Here is a 17,678-nt window from a genome sequence, read left to right as displayed (position 1 = left end):
TGAAGCCCACGCTCCTATAGCCTGTGATCCGCAACAAGAGAAGCCACCGCAATGAGAAGCCCACGCACTGCAACGAAGAGTAGCCCCCGCTCGCCTCAACTGGAGAAAGCCCACACGCAGCAATGGAGACCCAATGCAGCCAAAAATAAATAAGTTAATTAATTAATTTTAAAAATATGCACGAACAAGTCGGAATTATTCCAGGTATGCAAAGTAGTTTTAACATTTGAGAATCTGTTCATGGGCATCTCAGTAAAAATGGCAGATTGACCACAGACTTCTGTTTTCCCTCCGTCCCAAACCATCCTCTAAAATCACAGTAAGGGATTTGTTAAAGGCATAAACCCACACGGCTGTGAAGCACTGAAGAAGACAACACGGTAACGCATTGGAAAACTGGAAAGCAGGTGGATTTGTAGTGAATGACTGATCAGACCCAAGAGGGAAGCTCTAGCATAAAGACAGAAACCAAACAAACTATGCCAGAAGGAGAAACAGTTTCTTTTAAATCTATTGTTACAGATATTCCCTGAGAGATGAGCTGTTACAACCATAAATTAAAGGAATCTATCAAGTCAGTCAAGCACATTAACATGTTAAAGGAGAAAAGCAAAAATATTCAGTAGAACTGACCAGCTATTCACATATGGGAACGTGATATGTGAACAGAGGCTGCATTACTGGGAAAAGGAGGGTTGCCTATGTGGGGTGCGAACAGAACAAAAGGGAATTAATTGTGTCCCTGGGTGACCACCACATGTTAAAATCAGTTGAGGCTAGGTTATTACTTAAATGTAAAGGACAAAACTTGATAACTTAGAAGAAGATGTGGGAAAACAAATTACAACCTCAGCATAGGAAGAATTCTTTAAACAAAATACAAGAGCAAACTACTCAGGAAAATATTGATATATTACATTGAAAGCGAGAACAGTTCTTCATTTAAAAAATACCAAGAAAAACCCACTGTAGACTGTGATGGGCTATTAGCAACACACATAACCAACAAATTGTTAGTCTCTTAGATATGTGAGGCAAATCAGAAAAATACAAGCACTTCAGTATAAAAATTAGCAAAACAAAAACAAACCTAAACAGATAATTCACAGAAGAGAAAAAAATAAATGACCCGTAGACATATGAAAGGATGGCCAATTAATTAAATTATCAAGGGTGTGGAAAATCAAATCACAGTAAAATACCATGTTCCTCATATCAGGCTGGTGATAGTCAAGTTGAAGGGGCCCACATCCCAGGGACACACCCTAGAAATTCTTCCACAGGTGCGTGAATGCTCACAGGAGCATTGCTTGTAAGAGCCTCCAAACTGGAAACAACTCAAATGTCTGTTGTTGGTGGAACAGTTAAATAAATTACGTAATGGAATCATGTATGCTAATGAAAATGAATGAAATGGGGCATTGACATGGGTGAATGTGAAGTATGTAAATGGAGCGCAAATTGAAGTCACCACAAATGCACACAATACGGTTCTATTGAGAAAAGTTCAAAACAGTCAAAACAAAACAGTATGTCACTTAAGGACACTCACACGTTCATAAAGCCATCTTTAAAAAGAAAAGTGGTAAACACCAAGTTTAAGGTAGCACTCACCCCCTTGGGGGGCAAGAAGGCAGCAGTAGGGCTTCCCTGGTGGCGCAGTGGCTGAGAGTCCGCCTGCCGATGCAGGAGACACGGGTTCGTGCCCTGGTCCGGGAGGATCCCACATGCCGCAGAGCGGCAGGGCCTGTGAGCCATGGCTGCTGAGCCTGCGCGTCCGGAGCCTGTGCTCCGCAATGGGAGAGGCCGCAGCAGTGAGAGGCCCGTGTACCGAAAAAAAAAAAAAAAACAAAAAAAACAAACCAAGAAGGCAGCAGTAGAACGCAGCCCTCGGCATGTGCCGTGTGTGTCATGTAGTGGTGGTATACTCCGAAGCTGGATGGTGATGCCATGGGTGTGTGTTGCACACGTTATCACTGTTTGTATTGTATAAAGTATCTTTAAATGCATTTGGGATGTCTTCACTAAAGCTTTCATAAGTGTGATTGACCTTTTCAGGATTTAAAGTCTCTAAGGTATCATGGGCCTGTCAGATCCGTAAAATGATTCCTTCTTGGGGGAGATTTTGGCCAACTGCTTCAATGGTGAATGAAGGCATAGCTTCGTGTGAAGGCCAAATGGGCTGTATTGTATTTCAAAGCCAGCTCTCCTTCCGAGGTGCAGGCTGAGCTGCACAGGACTCATCGGGCCGCTGTTGTCCAATGGTAGCTGCTCGTCCCCTGGGCAGCCCGGCCAGAAGTCGGTAACCCGCATCCTGTGACGCTGATTTCTAGGAGGAGCACGGAGAAGCCAACTTGCTGAGCAGTGGAGCTCTGACGTGGACGAGGAAATTCAGCCTGGACTATTTAGCCCTGGACTTCAACTCAGCATCACCAGCCCCTGTGCAGCAGGTAGGAAGTACTCTGCGTCTGAGAATTCCCAGGAGATTCCATTTCGGTATGGATTTTGTTTTGGGTGCTTCCACCGTGGATGTTCTCTTTGCAAAGTCTTAAACCTACAGACACGTACAGTGAAGAATCTTAAAGTCAGCCCTAACTCTGCCTCCCAGAAGCCCTGGTGTATTTCCCTCGGGGCTGTGTTCTTTGCATGTCTACGTGTGTAAATGTATGTAGTATTCGTGCTCTTCAAAGCTTGGACTGTAACGTTTGTTGAGAAATTGCTCTGGCAGAGATGAGGGTGGCGTAAAGTGTAGTCCAGGCATAGGAAGGGCCTGCTGAGGGAAGAAGTAACAGCCCCGCTTGGCTAGACTCTGGGGAGTGGTGACGGGAGCTCTCAGTTGGCTTTGAAGCAGCTCCGTAAAGGGCCTCAAGTGCCAGGTTGGGCAGTTTTGACTCCCTTGAGTAGTATTCTTGTCTGTAGAGTGGTCAGCAGAAATAACGCCTATGTTGAAGCCTGTCGTGAGGATTAAGTGAGTTAATCCATGTAAGGGACCTTAGCCATTGACTGTTGTCACTCACTGCCCGGGGAAGCCATGGAATGAATGGCTGGTGAGCAGTGGACAACAGCTGAATAGTTTTTAGCACGGGATGGTCATAGTCTAGACTGCGCTAACAATATATTGTTTGATGAGAAAAATCACTTGCTGAACAGAATATACAGTATAATTTCATTTTGTGTGTGTGGAGAAAAAAACAGTCTGGGAGGCTTCCCTTCCCTTTTGCTGAATGAGCTCCCACTTCTCCTTTACCTTTCATTTCATCCCAGAAACCTAAAAGGATACTCCAGCAAAGCTGGTCAGCAGGATAGACAGATAAGCCCAGACGGTGCATGAGCCAGTTCTGGTCGGCTGTGCAGTGAAGACAAGCCCCGAATCTCTGTGGCTTTTGACCGCAAAGGCTTCTCAGTTGTTGCCTGTGGGACAGTCCATCACGGTCCCCACGTGAGGCATGCCGGTGTCCTGGCAGGAGAAAAAGGGAGAGTGCAGGATCACAGGACGCCTCTCTCCTCTTTAGGAGGGGCACCCGTCACCCCACTCATATTATATTGGCCAAGGCGAGTCAGCTGGCTAGAGCTAAGTTGAAGGGAGCAGACGTGAGGAGAGATTTACACACATTCACACGCAGCGTGACATTTCTGCAAGTGATGACCCAGGAGGGAGGGCCAGCCAATACTTGACACTGTAATCCACCAGAGACTGACTGACATTGTGCTGAATTTTTAAATTTGATGGAATGAAACCCTTTTTCTTCTCCCCCTTCAGAAACTTCTCTTTTCAGAGGAGCAAAGAGTAGACTATGTCCAAGTGGATGAGCAGAAGACGCAAGCTCTCCAGAGCACAAAGCAGGAGTGGACGGACGAGAGGCAATCCAAAGTGTGACGGGGCTGGGCTGTGGGCAGGGGGCTCTGACGGAGGCCAGCCCTTGTCACCGGCCACACTTGCCCCTGCCAAGCCTCAGGCTGGTGGACCGGGATGTAGAAAACTCCATTCGGGCAGGGTAGGAACAATCAAAGCAAAAGTTGCGTTAGAAATCTTCTCCAGTGGAGCCTTTGGCATGCAGATTGGAGCCAACAGGATGACATCTCTTGACTCCAATGCCTGAAGTTTCGATCTCTCTCCTGTGCTTCCACTGGAATCATAAATGATCCTAGGAGAGACGCGCCTGGGCACCATCTTGTCCCCACCCCTGAAGGCACAGTGCAAGACATCAAGCCTAGTGATGGTGGCAGAAGGACAATGCGAGTGACAGGAGCCTTGAGTCCCGAGGTCCGCGATGAGCATATCATATGACGCTGGTGGCTCTAAGGACAGCGTGCCTAAGCAGCCACCTGTGGCTGGGTGTCCCATTGCTGTTGGCTTTCTCCCGGCATGCTTTCACACGCATCGTCTCATCTCTTCCCCTCAAAGACCTCGGAAGCTAGGCTTGGCGGAGATCACTGCTCCCACTTTGAGGGAAACAATACCAAGAACCAGAGAGGGGAACGCTTGACCCAAGACGACTCATGGAGTGAGACAGCAAGTCAGGCTCCTTCCACCGTCTAATGCTGCCTCAATCACTTAGGATGACTTCAGAGACACATGGGAAACACATGCAGACACGGGATGGCTCATCCTCTCCTCTCCCTTTCATAGGATCTTGAGCAGGTGCTTTTACACTTGAAAGGTATGCCTGTCGAGCCAGGGTTTCTTTGTATGGTGCTCAAACAGGGCACTCTAACACAATCAGCGGTTACCATTAGAGACACCTCCCAACAGTCAGTGTGAAATGTGTTCTTGGTTCACACGGTCCCCTGGCCACCTCGGGGAAAGCTGTCCCTGGCCATCCTGTGCTGGACTCAAGCTTCTGAGTGATATAGTTCTGATCCAAAACAAAACCAAAGAACAAACCAAACACCGGTGACTTCAAGTCTCAGGTTTCCTGGCTACTTTCCCCTTCTGCTTTCGTGGCGACTAGCCCCTGAGACCGCACACATTCCCAGCATGCCATGAGGGCATCTTGTCACCCCTTCCTCTGTGGGGCACTGGGGTTCAGGGGACGCAGACAACAGGCTCGACTGGGCTCGGAGTTTTACATAACGCCCTTTGCCGATCCTTCTGAGTGCCTGCGGCCAGAAGACAAACCTCAACAACCGGGTAGTAAGCAGGTTCCGGCCCACTGTTCTGCCACGGTGTCTTATATACGAGGATGGACCAAATAGGCGGGCAGGTCTGCGGCAGCCAGGGTGAGGCAGGGCAACTGTAGGCTTTGCTGCAGGGTTTCGGGGTTTCGAACTGCTCCGAAGGTAAGTACCAAAATCTTGGTTTTTCAGACCATAAGAGAAGTAATTTTGATGTTCAAAGCAGCATGGTCTGGTGACATCATTTTCTTCCCAGAGCAAGATGGGGGCCAATTGCCAAGGACTTTAACTAAGTCCTTAGTGAGTCTGGACGGAGCCACGGGAGGGCTCCCTGAGCCCACGGCCTGCTCCATGGCCAGAGCCTGTAAGGGGCTGCCTTCTGCCTTCTGTGACTTGCAGGGAGTCACAGAGCCTCAGGCAAGAATCCAGGGCTACAGACTGCCAGTTCCCATAGATGGTGGCTTCCTTATGTGTGGGCCACCTGTGTTTAGCTCACTGATTGCCTGACAAAGGCCAGTGCAGAAAAATTGTACGTCCAAGTGTCAAGAAGCTCACCAGATTGAAGATAGATTGGAATAGTAAATGCAGCTGAAACTTTGTCGGCGGTGAAATGTCATCCAGTTGACCAAAACACAAAAATCTGTTTCTACAAGACATTTCCAGGGACATACTTACTGCACGAAACAATAGACACTTGTGCGGTGTGACCTGTCTGGAAGTGATTAGGGATGTAAAGAAATATGGCTTCACCCTCATGTCCAGGGTGTGTGCGGTGATGTCTTGCTTTGATAAAACTGCTAATGGGTGGCTACACAAAGGCATAATGATTCAGGGACACAAAATGCAGGTAGTTTTTGAGCTGACGGCAGCATATGCTCCTGAGAAGGGTACTGCAAATCACAGTGATGCCGGCCAAATCTTGTTTTCCGGCAGAGATAATCCACGTGTAATAGAGGGCTATGATTCTGATGGGGTCTGAGGGATTTTTGTGTTTTTTTTTAACAGAGATGATCCCAGATACCACTCCAAGTCAAGTACACATGGCATGTCTGTACACTGTGCAGAGTACACCTTTCTAGAAGATTTGGGAATCAACATAACAGGACAGTGCAGCAATTAATCTCGCATTATTTTCTGTATCTCCTTTTTGCTTCGTTTCCTTCCGTCTCCTTTCATGAGGAAATGCTTCCAGATCAGGCGTTTTGTCATGCAGAAAGGGGGACCGAAGGGTCTCAAGCCTAAGTCCACAGGCCCAGGAACGTTGGGAGTTAAGTTTTCCTTGGGGAGGGAGGAGCCCTGAGGCCCAGCACACAGCCTGGCTACAAGGGCATGGTGTGACCCTGGGGACTCAATGTCCAGGCCACTTCGCCACGCAGCGCGCAGCAGCTGAATCGTGGCCATTGGGTCCGGGTCAAGACTGATGGCTCCCCTTAGGCCTGGCTTCCCCCTCTCAAGGCCTCCTCCTAGGTCCCCGTTCAAACCACCTTTGTATCCACAACCGTGCAGATTTTTAACAATTCACTATGTTTTTACTGTTTCATGTCTGGCATTAATAAAAGTCTTATAAGGAGAGGAATCGTGACCTAAGTGCCCTCTTATTTAAGTGATGACATCTGAAAAACTACGGGACACGTTTTGAAACCTGAATAAGTGGAAATAGACTTCATTGCCATTTTCAAATACAACAGACTTAACCTGACTCAACATGGAATGACCTACATCCATGTTACTTCGCTGCAAACAGTGGAGCAAGTGGCTGTAAGAAGTACTGCTTCTGCTCAGCCAAACCACATCCTTGACATCTGGGTCAGCAGCTAGCTTCAATAATTGGCGGTAAAATTACCGGCTCTGCCAGATACCACGTATAACACAACCTTTGTCATTACTGACACTAAAAAGCAACAGCGCCCAGCTTGCTTCTCCCCAGAGGGGGTCTCTTGTGCCACCACCTCCCTTTTCCCTATGGCTGAGACTCCCAGTTGCCCTGGATGCCAGGTCAGCAGCATCTCTAGGCCACAATGTGAGGCAGAGACAACCAGAATAGCAGGGGCTCAGGTCTGGGGGAAACAGGCCAAAAGTAGAGACCCTCCAGCCAACGGGAGTCCTGGTGCTGAGAGAAAGGAGGAGAAGCCACGTGAAATTCCTCACCCTGGTCAAGTACGAGGCTGATTACCATGAACGCTTTTTCCTGACACACACTCCAGGCTGAGCCCTTGACCTAAAGGAGAGTAGGTCGGCCCACAAGGCTAACCTCAGAAGCAGGGGCTGGGAAACCTGACCTAAAGGTCTCTGAGCCCCAGGCCTCTCATGCTCTGGCCCCTTTACTTCACCAGACAGCTCCCTAAGTTTCCAACTTTCTACTTCTTTATTTTCCTTGATCTTAAATTGCATTTATTGTTATCATTTCCTTATTTTAATTGTCATTTGTTTTTATAAATTTAGTTTTTATTTTCTGCAACTGAGAGAGAGTGGCAGTGGTGCAGGCTGGAGCAGGGGCCCCGATGGGAGACAGCAGAGCTGAGATGCAGACACCCCGCCACGGGCACTTCACCGATGGCAGAGGGGGGCTGGAGAGCCTCGGGGACAATCAAGGCTGCCAGGTCACTGGAGCCCCACGAGGATGAAAACGAACCTGACCCCACTCTGCCGCCACGTACAGACATCGGTTCCTGGGGGAGCTCCATGTGGAAGGCACAACAATCCATGGGACGTGTCCCCTCTGCCTTATCAGCGCCATTTGGCTTCCATCCAGCACTGTTGTTTTGGTCTTTGTTTCATGGTCAAAACCTCCATTTCAGTGAGTTTTATCTTTTGTTTACCTTTGTATAAACAAATGCATCCTCCCTGTTTTACATCTGTCTTGAAATTTTAAATCATTTCCATGTTTTTGTTCTTCAACGTGAGACTTAATTCACTTTCATACTCTATGGCAGTAGAAGTCAGAATAGTGGTTTACCTCTATCAGGAAGAGGCAGGAAATAAAAAGTCAATTTGTAAATTATACTGTATCATAGAAGGTGATGAGTGGTATGGAAAAGAACAGCAGGAAGAGGATTGGCTGTGCACTGGGCTGTTGGTGGCCACAGGAAGAAGCATAGTGAGAAGATGAGATCTGGGCAGACTCGAAGGAGATGAGAGAGTCAGCCAGGTGCTGTATTTGAGAGCACATTCAAGGCAGGGAGAACAGACTGTGCAAAAAGCCCCAAGTCAGTAGAAAACCTGTAATATTGAGGGCACAGGCAAGAGGCCAGCGTGGCTGGCGTGGAGTGAGCAAGAGAGAGCAGAGGAGGTAAGAGAGGCAATGGGGGATTCACAGATTAGAATATGGGGACTTGCTGGCCATTACAAGGACCTCTGGCTTATATTCTGCATGAGAATGGAGCCTGTGAAGGGAATTAGGCAGGGGAGACATGATCTGACATATTTTGAAAGGCAGTATCACTGTAGCCACCAGAGCTGCTGCGTGCTGGCGGGGGAGATGCTCCATCATCACCGTCTTCGCCACGCCCACCGCCACCACCCCCAGCACCAGCATCTCCCTCCCTCCAGCCCACACTGCCAGAGCTCTCTGGGTTCTGTGCCGGCAGACTCCGTTCACGCACATGCAGGAACAGGGACCGGATCTCCCCCGCACTGGCTTGAAAGAATCCCCTAAATGCAGCCAAAATATATGAAACACAGGCTGTGAAGAAACTGGGCCTCAGGTGAGGGAGGACCGTCAGGGATCTCTGGGAGCTGAGACCCCGAAGAGGTGAGCCGTGCAGCTGCCCCAGCTTGCTGTCTACACGGACTGTCCGGACCGACTCCAGCCGCCTCCCCGGGTCTCGGGGGTGGATCGCAGAGCGCACGCAGCCGGAGTTGGCGGGTGGAGGACCCGAGGGGACACAGCGGCACAGGGAGAGAACCGTGCCCAAGGGCGCAGGGTCCATTGGAGTGCGCCGAGGACCACTGAGCGGCATCAGTGTGGAAGGGAACTCTGCGAGGCGGGGGACAGGGCCACCCAAAGGATGGAAGGTAAGTCTGCCCAGCGCTCGAGCAGGACAGGGACTGGGGGCTGTCCGCACCGGCCAGAATGCAAACCTCGTAACTGGGGAGGCATCCTGAAGGGGGCTCAGAAGGCCCGCGCCTCAGTAGTGTGGGAAAAAAATGAATCCTATGGGACTTGCCCGGCGGTCCGGTGGTTAGGACTCCGCACTTCCAATGCAGGAGGTGCGGGTTCGACCCCTGGTCGGGGAACTGAGATTCCACATGCCACGGGGTGTGGCCAAAAACTTAAAAAAAAAAAAAAAAAGTGAACCCTACACTGAAAGCTGCTCTGGTCCCACACAGCAAATCTTCAAAGCAAGACTCAAAAGGATCTGTCCCCAGTAACCTGACAGCATCCCAGAACAGAGCTCAAAAAATATGTCTAGGAATACAAAGATACCCAGCACCCAGGGAAAAAAAGGCCCAACGTCTGACACTGAAGAAGAAACTACCAGGGATACAGAGCAGCCAAATCCAATCCTTAACCAGGAGAAAAATTCATCACTGGAAGGCACGCAGATTGGAAAGGAAGAAGCAAAACTGCCTTTATTCTGAGAAAACGTGATCAATGATGAAAATCCAACGGCATCTACCAAAGAGCTACTAGAATATAAGTGAGCTTATTTGAAAGGCTGCAGGATACAACACCTTTTACAGGAAGCTAACTCCTTCTAACTGAAGGCTCAAATGACTGTCCTAGCACTTTTTCTTCACTGATCTGAGACAAGGCCAGTAAGCCACAAAGCTCCTATTCGAGTGTTTCTCGGTTGTCTGCTCTTGTCATACAAACCCAGTTTTTAAAAAAATTTTACCGAGGAGACCCAGTAGTGACAAGGATGTGAGAAGCCAGCATTCTGGTGGGAGGGTACACTTTCTGTACAATTTGGAGAGCAATTTCACACACTGCAGTGTGAGAGCTTTACATATTTAACCAATTTACCTCTTGTAGTCTATCTTAAGAAAACAATCACTCAGGCAAAGCTCTACGTACAAGCATTCCACTGAATCATTACCTATATAATAAGGCAAAAATTGAAAAGAATTTAAACATTCAATAATGTATCTTTTATGCATCCATTCAATAATGCTTTTGGAGAATTTTTAGAAAAAGGTTCATGTTAGATGAAAAATATGAGGAAAAATGCTAAACTTGCAAAATATTATTACTGTTACACATTTACTACATAAATACCACTATAAAACTAAGAAAATATTCCAAAATGTTGACAGTAGTTAATACTGAATGACAGACAGGACCTATCCTCTTCCATTTCTTAAACTGTCTTCAGTTGCGTTGTACTACTTGAATATCTGCATCACAGAACCTCCCCTCCAATTTAAGGACAGAGGCAAGAAGATTTAAAGGTGCTGTAGTTGAAAATCAAGTCAGACATAGCATCGTAGCTCAGTTTTTGTTTTTGTTTTTTAAAGATGTTGGGGGTAGGAGTTTTATTAATTAATTAATTTATTTTTGCTTTGTTGGGTCTTCGTTTCTGTGCCAGGGCTTTCTCTAGTTGTGGCGAGCGGGGGCCACTCTTCAACGCGGTGCGCGGGCCTCTCACTATCGCGGCCTCTCTTGTTGCGGAGCACAGGCTCCAGACGTGCAGGCTCAGTAGTTGTGGCTCACGGGCCCAGTCACTCCGAGGCATGTGGGATCTTCCCAGACCAGGGCTGGAACCCGTGTCCCCTGCATTAGCAGGCAGATTCTCAACCACTGCGCCACCAGGGAAGCCCCATAGCTCAGTTTTATTTCCAGTAGTTAAGAAACATTTAAGCACCAAACAAAGTAAGTGAACCCTCAGCACCCAAGGGCCAGTAGAGGCAAAAGATGAGGCCCCCATAATAAAGTGGCAACTACTACAGAAATCACTGCCCTAGGAGGGATGCACTGTCTAGGAAGGGGCACAAGTTTAGACCTTAATCCCCTTCTCTAGCCCTGGCTTAGCGTGCAACGGGGGGCCCAAAGCGCTGCATGGTCCGTATCACCAGAGAAAGCTGGTCAAGAAAGTTGACGATGGAAATTTGGAGGAGGTGGGAATCTTCAGCTCTCCAGTGGCTAAAAGTGATGGAAAAAGAAAATCAAGGTGATGGTAGCAACCCCTCCAGTCCCTCTCTGGCTCTGCCCCTCTGTGACACCGAAGCCGCTGCCATCTCCATCGGGTCCAGTGCACCGCGTCACCTCCCTAGATCCAACCCTGGAGTATCTCCGAGTCTCCAATAGAGCGCCCTTGGGGGAGTCTGGCCCGGCCACCTGCTGCCACTCCCAAGCAGCCCCTTCTAGAACTTACACCGCCAGGACGCTGCCGCTTACTGTGAGCTCCTTCCCAACAGCCCCATGGTGCAGTTCGGCATCTGGGGCCAGGGACCCATGGGCGATCTCCGCCTCCAAGGTGGACGGGAAAGGCACACTTAGGGCGCTGATGGAGATTCGGTTAAGGCAACATTCACACGGATCTGGTGCTTTGGGCCCTGTCTCAGGGCACCCTGACCAGCCTCACCCCTTTCAGAACTGCTTCCAGCCCCCCAGACCACGCCCGGCCCTAATCCACCCCAGCCGCCCCGCTGCCCCGTGCTCTCATTTCTTCGCCCCCAGGCGCCCCGGGTTTCCTTCTGCTCTTATTTCTCCCCCTCAAGACCACCCCGCTGCAGCCCCTGACTCCCCCTTCTCCCCTTCGCTCCCAGGCTGCCCCTGACTCGTGCGTCCCTCTGTCCCACCTCCCACTGCACGCAGTCTGCAGCCTATTCCCCACTCCGCCGTCGGGTAGGATACAATACGTGTGGCCGGCTTCCCGGCCTTCTGGCTGTGGACGCGGGGTGTCCGCCCGGCCCCGGAGAGTGCTGTGCCGGCGCGGCACACAGAGCTCCGTCGTTTGCAGCGGCAGCAGCACCCCCGCTGCGAGGGCCGCCCCGGCACCCCCTGCCCCCGCTGCCCCCCTGGCTGTCCAGGCCTTCAGCGCCGCCCGCCATCCTGCCTGCGCCTGCTTCCGCCTCTGCCGCCTGCATGGCTGCAGCGCGCTCTGCCTCCGACTCTGTCTTCGGGCCGCTGGTCTCCCCATCCGCTCTCTCCGCGGTCGGCTGAGAGACAAGGGCTCCTTCCTGAAGCTCCGCCCCCTCGCGCTGACTCCGCCCCGTGCGCCTGCGCAAACAGGCCCCGCTGAGGCCGACGGGGTGCGTGGTGGCTTCCCGCGGAACCGGCCTGGCTGGGCGTTCTCCAAGACTCCCTTGGCCGCAGAGAAACTGAGGCTCCCTCCCAAAGCCCTGGCCCTTCGCAAACTGTGTGACGCGATTTTAACTTCCTTTTTCTGTTTTCCTGCAAGTTTTTGACAGTGCCCTTATACGACTTTTTTTTTTTTTTTTTTTTTTTTGCGGTACGCGGGCCTCTCAGTGCTGTGGCCTCTCCCGTTGCGGAGCACAGGCTCCGGACGCGCAGGCTCAGCGGCCATGGCTCACGGGCCCAGCCGCTCCGCGGCATGGGGGATCCTCCCAGACCGGGGCACGAACCCGTGTCCCCTGCATCGGCAGGTGGACTCTCAGCCGCTGCGCCACCAGTGAAGCCCTTATACGACATTTTTAATCAAAAATAAGTTTTTAAACTGACGTGAAATTTCCGATGGTGATAGTCCTGTTAGTTTTCTATTTTCCTACTTTGTAATCATAAGGAAGGGCAAAAAGCTGAACTGGATCACCGAAGCCTGTTGGATCTCCCCGAAAATAAATCCTAAATCACCCCACTTCTCTCCACACAGTAGAATCAGTTCTTAATTTTTGATATAAATCACATCATATCATGTCCTTGCTTAAAATCCTGAAACAGTTTCCCATTGCCTTTGGAATCAAAACCAAACTCCTTCCTGTGTGACCTGGCTCCCGGCTCCTCCACTCTCTGCCCCCACCTGCCCACTTCCTCACTCTGTGCAGCCTCTAGGGTCTTTCTTTTCTCTGCTCCTGACCAAGGGTGGCCTGCCCCCGTCCCCCTTTGCACTTACTCTTCCTCTTTGGAAGACTCTGTCCCCAGACTCCCGTGGCTGGCTCCTTCTTGTCGTTAAGATGTTAAGATCTTCGCTCCAGTGTCACCTCTGAGAGGCCTTCGGGATCACCAATCTAACATACTACCTCCAGGCACCCTTCATCACATTTGCCCATTTCAGTCCGTTGCCTTTCTAATAATCTGAAATCGTAACTTTGTTTTGTTCACTTCTGTTGATGTACTGTCTCTGGTACCCTTTCACTGCAGTTTATGCAGTAGGTGCTTTGCTGCTTGTCGGATGAAACAGTGTATTTAAACAAGTACAAAACTCAGTGTCTTGGGCCTAGCAATGCCACATGTAGGAAGTTACTTCACAAATATGAAACAACATATTTATAAAATTACTCACTGTAATATAACTGGTAATAGAAAACTATTGGACACAACGCACATATCCATCAGCAGGGAACTGGTGAAATCAATTGTGGTTCATTCATACAATAGGCCTTTTTTCTGTTTGTTTTGTTTCTAATTTAATTTTATTTATTTATTTTTTACATCTTTATTGGAGTATAATTGCTTTACAATGGTGTGTTAGTTTCTGCTTTATAACAAAGTGAATCAGTTATACATATACATATGTTCCCATATCTCTTCCCTCTTGCGTCTCCCTCCCTCCCACCCTCCCTGTCCCACCCCTCTAGGTGGTCACAAAGCACCGGTCTGACCTCCCTGTGCCATGCGGCTGCTTCCCACTAGCTATCTATTTTATGTTTGGTAGTGTATATATGTCCACGCCACTCTCTCGCTTTGTCGCAGCTTACCCTTCCCCCTCCCCGTATCCTCAGGTCCATTCTCTAGTAGGTCTGTGTCTTTATTCCCGTCTTAACCCTAGGTCTTCACACAATAGTCCTAAGCAGCAGTAAAAAGAATGAAAATCTCTAATGAAAAATGAAATGATTTCCAGGATATATTGTTATATGAAAATATGTAAAAAGCAGGGTGCAAATGACAACTGCACACACGCTCACAGACACACATGCTTATTGGGGAAAAAAAATATAAGGAGGATGGAAAACCCTGAAACTAGTGAAAATTATCACCTATAGGGGGTTGAGATGGGTATGAGATTTCTTGTAATATATCCTTTTGTATAGCTTTGACTTTGAACCATGCAAATATTTTATATGTTCAAAAATACATTTGAGGGACTTCTCTGGTGGTCCAGTGGTTAAGACTCTGCGCTCCCAATGCAGGGAGCCGGGGTTCGATCCCTGGTCAGGGAACTAGATCCTGCACGCTGCAGCTGAGACCCAGCACAGCCAAATAAATAAATAAATAAATAAATAAATAAATAAAATAGATATATATTTGAAAGAGTGAAAAAAAAGCCAAAATTGAATATAAACAAAAGCAAATAAGCCTAACTGCATATCCAGTTGATAACAGAACCACACAGAGAAAATAAGTCAGGTACCTTCCAAATTCAGCCCTCTGACTGTGCTCCCTTCATGGGATATATTCTAAGGACAGAAAGACTCCGCTTTATTCCCAGTATGTATGTTGTTGGCAATGATGGTGTCGAGGTGATTGTGGAGCCTATGGTAGACTGTATCTGGTAGAGGACATGAGTAAATATATCCATACATGGATGTTGACAGGAGCATCGCTGTGGAATGAGGGAAAAGAACTGTACTGCCAGATTGGAATTGGGGACTGCGGTATGAACTCTTAAAAAATAGATTTCCTACTTTTGTCCAGTGAAAGAGTCTAGAAGCAGTGAAACTCCAGTAGCAATGAACACACCCTGTACCCAGACCTTGGTTTCTCAATACCATTCTCCACTAAAAGGAACCAGAGGTCCTTGGAGAGGTGGAAGATTCTAGGTATGGGGCAGGAAAAAATACAAGATGAGCCTGGAGCAACTTGTGGTGCCAGAAAGTAAGGACATGCTTGAAAAGCAGAAGGAAGAGGCATGTCAAAAGGACATGGGAGCCAACCAGAAAGAACCAAAGCTAGAATATCTGAGCATCCAAAAGGCTATTAAACCTTTTGGAGGAGGCACCAGGGAAGGTAGCATATGTGTATTCACTTTAAAATTCCATTGAGCTGTACATTGACGATTTATGCACATTGCTCTATGCATGCTATAGTCCAAAAAAAAAAACAAAACAATGCAGGGACTTCCCTGGTGGCGCAGTGGTTAAGAATCCGGCTGCCAACGCAGGGGACACGGGTTTGAGCCCTGGTCCGGGAAGATCCCACGTGCTGCGGAGCGGCTGGGCCCGTGAGCCATGGCCGCTGAGCCTGCGCGTCCGGAGCCTGTGCTCCGCAACGGGAGAGGCCGCAACAGAGAGAGGCCCGCGAACCGCAAAAAAAAAAAAAAAAAAAAACCCCAATAAACTTACTTGAGGCAGGAGCCAGCCTGGCATGCTTTTTTTTTTTTTTTTTAAATAAACTTATTTATTTATATTTTTGGCTGCGTTGGGTCTTTGTTGCTGCGCACGGGCTTTCTCTAGTTGCGGCGAGCGGGGGCTACTCTTCCTTGCGGTGTGCAGGCTTCTCATTGCGGTGGCTTCTCTTGTTGCGGAGCACAGGCTCTAGGCACGCGGGCTTCAGTAGTTGTGGCTCGCAGGCTCTAGAGCGCAGGCTCAGTAGCTGCGGCGCACGGGCTTAGTTGCTCCGCGGCACGTGCGATCTTCCCGGACCAGGGCTCGAACCCATGTCCCCGGCATTGGCAGGCGGATTCTTAACCACTGAGCCACCAGGGAAGCCCCCGGCCTGGCATTTTTGAACGGCTAAGGAAGCCAGTGGGGCTGAACCACGATGAGCAAGCGAAAGGGTGGGAGTGGAGAATATTGGAGAGGAAACGGGCTGGATCACATCTGGCTTTTTTTTTTTTTGGCTGCACTGGGTCCTCATTGTTGGATCTTCGTTGCTGCGCGCAGGCTTTCTCTAGTTGTGGCGAGGGGAAACTACTCTTCGTTGCAGTGCATGGGCTTTTCATTGCGGTGGCTTCTCTTGCAGAGCTTGGGCTCTAGGCGCGCAGACTTCAGTAGTTGTGGCGCACGGGCTCAGTAGTTGTGGCACATGGGCTTAGCTGCTCCGTGGCATGCGGGATGTTCCCGGACCACGGATCGAACCCGTGTCCCCTGCATTGGCAGGTGGATTCTCAACCACTGCGCCACCAGGGAAGTCCCTCACATCTGGCTTTTCAGGCCACTGTAAGTTCTTTGGCTTTGTCCCTAAGAGTCCCTTTTGGAGATTCTTTCTAACAGAAGAGTGACGCAATCTGACTTATGTTTTAAACCAACCTGGCAGCTTCACCAGTTCACCTGTCAGGCCAAGGCAGTAGGCTGATTCTGGGCTTTGCTGGGTGAGGGAGGGAGAATCAGATTGACGTCGGGCCCTGGAGCCTGGGGTACTGTAGCTCGGGAGCTGCCGGCAGAGAGGATCCTGGGGATCTGCAGAGGGTCCCCCTGGAGTATCACGGGGTGCTGATCGGCTCAAGTGTGTGAGGAAACCGCCCCGGGCCTGGGAAAGGGCTGCCAGGAAGGATTACAGGGAACTATGCTCAGGGCTCAAGCAGGCCCTAGATGAGCACCTGTCCCCACTGGCCAGAATGGAAACCTCGGAATTCAAGAGGCCTGAGGGAGGGCACTCAGAAGGGTCTTGCCTCAGTAGCGGGAAAATAATTAATTCTACAGTAGAAGCTGCTCTAGCGCCACGTAGCAAATCTTAGAAGCAAGATTCTAAAGAATCAAATTGTCTCCAAGTAACCGCAGCACCTAAGAACAAAGTTCGAGTATGTTTACGGACACAAAAGTAGCCAGCACCCAAGGGAAAACATACAAGGTCTGCTATCCAAGCAAAAACACTGGGCATGAAAATAGTAAGTAAAGACCAGCCCACTAGAAGGGGATAGATAGAGCAATCAATAAAAGGCAACCAGATTGGAGAGGAAGAAGTAAAACTTCCATGATCGCAGGGTATTTTAGAGGGAGCTAACTGCCCCTGCCCAGACCCTGAGCCAGGTGCGCCAGCAGTTTTCTTCACTGATCTGGAACAAAGCCAGTAAACTACAAAATTCCTAGCCTAGTGCTTCTGGGTTGTTTGCTCTTTTCACACACACTCAGTTTTTTATTTTTGCGGGACGCTAACCTAATGGTGACATAGATGTGGGGAAACCAGAATTGTGGTGGGAGGGCACAGTTTCTGGAGTGAGTAGAATAGAACCATTTGGGGAGGAGGCAGAGGGACAGTGGCGTGAAAGTGCTCAATTCTCATCTCCCCATCGATAATTAAAGTCTTAAAAACGGTTTTTAAAAAGGGAAGAAAGAAAAAGACCCTTGCCGTAGCCACCAGAGCTGCTGCGTGCTGGCGGGGGAGATGCTCCATCATCACCGTCTTCGCCACGCCCACCGCCACCACCCCCAGCACCAGCATCTCCCTCCCTCCAGCCCACACTGCCAGAGCTCTCTGGGTTCTGTGCCGGCAGACTCCGTTCACGCACATGCAGGAACAGGGACCGGATCTCCCCCGCACTGGCTTGAAAGAATCCCCTAAATGC

At 49.5% G+C, this 17,678-nt stretch overlaps 2 protein-coding genes across 8 annotated transcripts in view; one reads left to right on the top strand and one right to left on the bottom strand.

The window, feature by feature from the left end:
• GAB3 (GRB2 associated binding protein 3) overlaps positions 1-17,678 on the top strand; it is a 78,995-nt gene that overhangs the window by 56,505 nt on the left and 4,812 nt on the right. For 2 of the 7 annotated variants that reach the window (XR_004347957.1, XR_004347958.1), the window contains exons 9-10: positions 2,334-2,450; positions 3,761-7,912. Coding sequence is in view for 2 of the 7 variants with exons in the window: in XM_032618850.1 (XP_032474741.1) it covers positions 2,334-2,450; positions 3,761-3,877 (234 nt within the window). In the remaining 5 variants the exon portion in view is untranslated. Of the gene's footprint in view, positions 1-2,333; positions 2,451-3,760; positions 8,970-17,678 lie in introns of those variants that run through there. The other 5 variants (XR_004347961.1, XR_004347960.1, XR_004347959.1 and 2 more) reach the window with 5 other exon arrangements.
• On the bottom strand, positions 9,662-17,623 carry LOC116747274 (translation initiation factor IF-2-like). Its single transcript, XM_032619047.1, has 5 exons — positions 17,462-17,623; positions 16,423-16,480; positions 11,912-12,362; positions 11,430-11,558; positions 9,662-11,197 (listed from the first exon to the last, which is right to left on the bottom strand). Exons 1-5 carry the CDS (start codon positions 17,621-17,623, stop codon positions 11,083-11,085), a joined length of 915 nt encoding a protein of 304 aa, XP_032474938.1. The 3' UTR covers positions 9,662-11,082.

Source organism: Phocoena sinus, chromosome X, assembly GCF_008692025.1.
Source record: "Phocoena sinus isolate mPhoSin1 chromosome X, mPhoSin1.pri, whole genome shotgun sequence".
Classification (NCBI taxonomy): Eukaryota; Metazoa; Chordata; class Mammalia; order Artiodactyla; family Phocoenidae; genus Phocoena; species Phocoena sinus.
Note: the sequence above shows the minus strand (reverse complement) of the source record. Positions and strands in the feature narration are given on the sequence as shown.